The 4748-nt window shown below is 55.3% G+C and overlaps 1 protein-coding gene across 22 annotated transcripts in view; it reads left to right on the forward strand.

Annotated features, from left to right (window-relative positions):
* Positions 1-4748, forward strand: part of TSPAN18 (tetraspanin 18) — a 214777-nt gene that overhangs the window by 206662 nt on the left and 3367 nt on the right. For 18 of the 22 annotated variants that reach the window (XM_086341262.1, XM_086341264.1, XM_086341256.1 and 15 more), the window contains one exon: positions 2148-2231. The exons of the other annotated variants lie outside the window; for them this stretch is intronic. In XM_086341262.1, coding sequence (XP_086197388.1) covers positions 2148-2231 — 84 coding nt within the window. The remainder of the gene's footprint in view (positions 1-2147; positions 2232-4748) is intronic. 22 annotated transcript variants of the gene reach the window in all.

The raw sequence follows: 4748 nt of genomic DNA on the forward strand, positions 1-4748 counted from the left end.
CGTCCAGACCCCCAAGAAGTTTTAGTTAGCAAAGAAGCCTGCTTACAGTTTTATAGATAATGTCTCTCTGGGGCTGCGATTGTCCCCTTCTGGCTCTGGCTGCCTATCACTGGAGGGGGATGGTCTGCCGCGGGCTATCTCTGTTCAGTCCTTTATTTCGTGTGCGGGCCTGGCGGTGTCATAGGTTAGGGCTGGCTTTTCGCGTGGTAGATATCCCACAGTCTGGTTTGCTAGCCCAAATTATTTCGCTCAGATAGTGCTCGAGGTATTCAGGCCAGATCCTTGCGATGCAGCCCGCGCTGCGCCTCCCTGCCCAGCCCCCGCTTGCTAATGGCGTGTGCAGGCGTCTGCGCTGCTTCTCCGCTGGGGGAGTTACCGCTGGGGGAGTTACTGTAGGGCTCGCAATGTGCGGGTTTGAATTATTTATTTTTCCTCCCTGTTATGTTGCCCTCTGTGCTTCCAAGGCTCGGCACAGATTCGGCAGTGAGAAAATTTCCTGGTGTTTGGAAACTTCTCTCTTTTTAAGACTCCCTTCCCGGGACGGAACTCCATCCCTCCCTCTTTTGTCCCTTTTTTTGTCTTTTATATTTTTCCCTACCTCCTTTCGAAGACTTGGGTTGCTTTTCTGGGTGCCTGATGTCCTCTGCCGGCATTCAGAAGTTGTTTTGTGGAATTTACTCGGCGTTTAAATGTTCTTCTTCTGAATTTGTGGGGGAGAAAGTGTTCTCCCCGTCCTACTCCTCCGCCATCTTAGCTCCCTCTCGGCATATGTATTGTTAACTACTTCCCAGGTGATTCTGACATACCGTCAGCCCCAAGAACACTGGATCCAGCTCACCATGCTGGGGGGTCTGTTCATCTGGGTACATCCTGTATGTTTGCGGGGTGCTCAAAGAGGGGCCTGTGGGGGCCTTCCCTGCCAAGCCCCCGCCAGCCTCCAGCAGGAGGGCCCCATGCCATCCACCTGGCCACTCTGCCCAGGTCAGGTCCTGCTGTCCGCCTGCCCGAGTGCAGCCTCGTGGCATGTCACTTCCACTTCCAGCCAATGAGGCACAGCTTCTGGGTGACTGACAATGCATATGAGCCCCCAAGAATCACCTAAGAAGCACCCCCAAATCTCAACAGGACCCAGACGCAGCCACTGTCACCCAAAAGGGACCAGGTGCGATTCCCTAACCCTCACCCTGGCGACTCCTTCCCTTGCAGGTCCTCTGGCTGGGCCCAAGGAATATGCGGATTCTCCTAAAAGAAAGAAAATTCTCTCCTTTAAAAATACATTCCTATCAAAGCAAATACCATGCATCAGTCTCTGGTCAGCATGGTGCAGAGAGAGGGAGCATGGGCACAGAGATGACCCAAGACGTGAGGCACGCAGGGTCAGATGGGGTGGCAGTCACATGCTGATAATGCTGGCCCTCTGTTTCTGTCTCATCTCTCACTGGCTCCATCTCCGTCTCAGTCCGTATATCCTGAGGACTGCTTGAGAAAACAGTAATAGCACAGGGATTCAATCCATTTAGAAGGGGCACTGTGAGAGCTGAGTTGGTCCTGGAAGGCTGCCTGGAGGTGGTGAGGTATGTGCTAGGTCTTGAAGAATGGGCTGGCTTTCCTTAGGGTGGAGGTTGCAAACCAAAATCCTGCTGCCAGGCTGGTAACAGGGAGGAGTAGAAAGGGTGGGTGTGGGACGATAGATGATGGTGGGGACTGTGAATCCCCAGGGAGTACCTGTCCCCAGGGAGAGCTACATAGAAATGATGGCCTACCTTACTGGATCATCTGATCTTTTTGAGAACAGAAGGGAGTCCAGACATTTACTGGAAATTTTCCAATATTCCCATCAAAAGAGAAAAAAGGGTCTGTGTCTGATTGAGCAGCAGTCAAGCTGGCCATTTTCAGCCTTGCCTTAGGGGCTGAAGGGCCAGGTGGGTCTCTAGTGCGTTGCTGCCAAGATGCTGTTTTTATGGGCCTCCTGCCTCCCAGCCCCTCCCTGCTAAACTATCCCAACAGCGGTGGGACAGGGTAGGCCGGCTGCTGCCTGAGCTCTGGGGCCACATGCCAGTTCCCGGGCTTCACTCCCCAGTCGGGAGGCTGGCCCCTGACCCCTGTCCCTCCTGGCTTTGGCCTCACCTCCGGTCCTTCCCCTCCAGGGCTGTTACACGGTGATCCTCAACGCCTTTGAGACTTATGTCTACCTGGCCGGAGCCCTGGCCATAGGGGTGCTGGCCATCGAGGTAAGTGAAGGCCCCCACTTCTGCAGTTCCCCAGAAGCAAGACGCCCTCACAGGGTCTGGGGCAGACACTCCCCTACAGCCTGCACCCCTAGCCTACCTCCACCTCCAGATCCCTAGCCCAGGACCCAGTGGGACCCCACTTCGGGGACTATGAGGTGATAAGCCCAGCCGTGCCTGTCTGCTCCCTGAGTTGTTATGGGGCTCTGGACACATCTGAGCAAGTCTCCGGGCAATGGGGGTAGATAGGCCCTGAGAGTCACTCACCCCCAACCCCTGCACCCACCCAAGGTCCAGAGTGAACTCTGAAGGATCAGTGCAGCTGATATGAGGGAGGGGCTACAGCCTTGCTTCTGCTGCTACTGCTGCTAAGTCACGTCAGTCGTGTCTGATTCTGTGCAACCCCATAGATGGCAGCCCAACAGGCTCCTCTGTCCCTGGGATTCTCCAGGCAAGAACACTGGAGTGGGCTGCCATTTCCTTCTCCAATGCATGAAAGTGAAAAGTGAAAGTGAAGTCGCTCAGTCGAGTCCAACTCTTAGCGACCCCATGGACTGTAGCCTAACAGGCTCCTCCGTCCATGGGATTCTCCAGGCAAGAGTACTGGAGTAGGGTGCCACTGCCTTCTCCGCAGCCTTTGCTTCTAGATCAGGCCTCCTTTTCTCTGTGGGATGTTCAGGGCCGCGGGGCCTTGTTAACCTCACAAGTTGCAGATGGAGTCCCAGCCGTGAAGATCAGAAGGGCGCTGAGCCCCCTTAAAAGGAAGGCCACTGCAGACGCTTAGAGCCGCCACTAGGTGGCGCTGTGGTTAAACGATGGAGCTGCCCCCTTCCTTCTATTCACCCCTGTCTGGGATCTCAAATCCCCTGTCCTGGGAGGTTGCACAGTTTTGCCCACGCCGGTTGATCTGAAGAAAGGGGAGGCCAGTCCTTGGCCAGCGGGGAAATGAAATCAGGCAACGCAATCCTCAGCCTCCCCCTCCCACCTAGCACCACAAATCCAGGCTTGCTTAGCTCCTTACTGTGCCCTTTGCTGTTGTTCGGTCGCTCAGTCGTGTCCGACCCTTGGGGACCCCATGGACCACAGCCCGCCAGGCTTCCCTGTCCTTCACCGTCTCCCGAAGCTTGCTCAGACTCACGTCCACTGAGTACTGTGTCCTGCAGTCCTATAGCAGCTTTGTGGAGACTTTGCAGGACGGGGAGATGGATTTATTCATTCACCCGTTCATTCACTCATCAAGCACAGATTGAGCCCCAGCTGTGCACCAGCACTGTTCTAGGTGAACAAGTCCCCTCCTGGGAGGAAACAATGATCAAGAAACATAGCTCAGTACCAGGCCCCCTGGGAAATTGCAGACGTGCGTACCCTGCAGGAAGAACACGGGCTTCTGGAGTTCAGCTCCCAGCTCTGCCTCTCCCCGCGCACAGGATGCCCGAGCTGCAGTTTCCCTATTTGCAAAATGATGCTAAAAGCCGGCTCCTACAGCATTGTGGACGTCAGAGGTGGGGGCCCTGAGACAGGGCTCATCAAGCAGTGTCTGTGCTCCCAGCCTGCTGCCTTCACACCCAGCCCCCCAGCCCAGCTGCGGCCTCTGGCGGGGGGTGGGGGGGCAGAACCTCAGCAGGGACGGTTCCCATATGCCTCGCCTCCCCCACCCAGAGTCCCTCCCAGAGGTTCGGTCGTGAGCCTGTGGTCTGGGGACTGTGCCTTGTGCTACTTTCAGGAGCTCTGGCATCGGGGTATCAGCCAGCCTGAATAAATAGGCGTCCCTGAGTCAGCGTCTCTGCATACCCCACCCTCCCAGAACCCTTAGACAGGTGTTGAGTGGACTGTGCTCCTAATTTGGGGAAGGGCTACGTCTTTCTTGCCAGTCAATAACATTCCTGCTGCTGCTGCTAAGTCGTTTCAGTCGTGTCGGATTCCTAGTAACTTTTAATTAAACATCTACTATATAATAGGCCTCATTACATGGTTCATCACCTTAGACTTCCCATCTCACCCCCGTCCTGTGAGCTAAAAGAGGGGGAGGGCAGGGGCTGTGAGACTGGCCTCTGGACTCAGAATGCTGGACTCCAACCCTGGATTCCTCATTGTCACTGTGTGATCTTAGGTGGGTTCCATGACCTCTCTGGGTCTCACTTCCTGATCTGTGAAAATACTTCTGAGAAAGCATTTAGAACTGTGCCCAGCACATGGTAAGCTCTTGATATATACTGAGGCCCAGAGAAGGGAAGTGTTTGGCCCATGTTTGCTGATGGAAAATAAGGGAGCTAGATTTGAACCTATGGTCAAAGCCCCTTCTTTTCATGACCACACTGCATGAGGGGACCAGTGGCTGGCAAGAGGGGCTTGCCCCCTGCCCAAGGCAGTGTCAGGAGTGCCTGCAGCAAGAGCGTCTCAAGAGTGACGGGTGAGCCCCCTTCCTGTGCCAGGGCAGGCAGCCCCTTCTCCTCGGGGTGGGACAGCCCCCTGGAGGGCTGTGAACCCAGCTTGACAAGCCAAATCCTACTTTCTTTGCAG

This window comes from Bos grunniens, chromosome 15 (genome assembly GCF_055505025.1).
Source record: "Bos grunniens cultivar Pamir isolate PY7600 chromosome 15, Bosgru_T2T1.0, whole genome shotgun sequence".
Taxonomy (NCBI): Eukaryota; Metazoa; Chordata; class Mammalia; order Artiodactyla; family Bovidae; genus Bos; species Bos grunniens.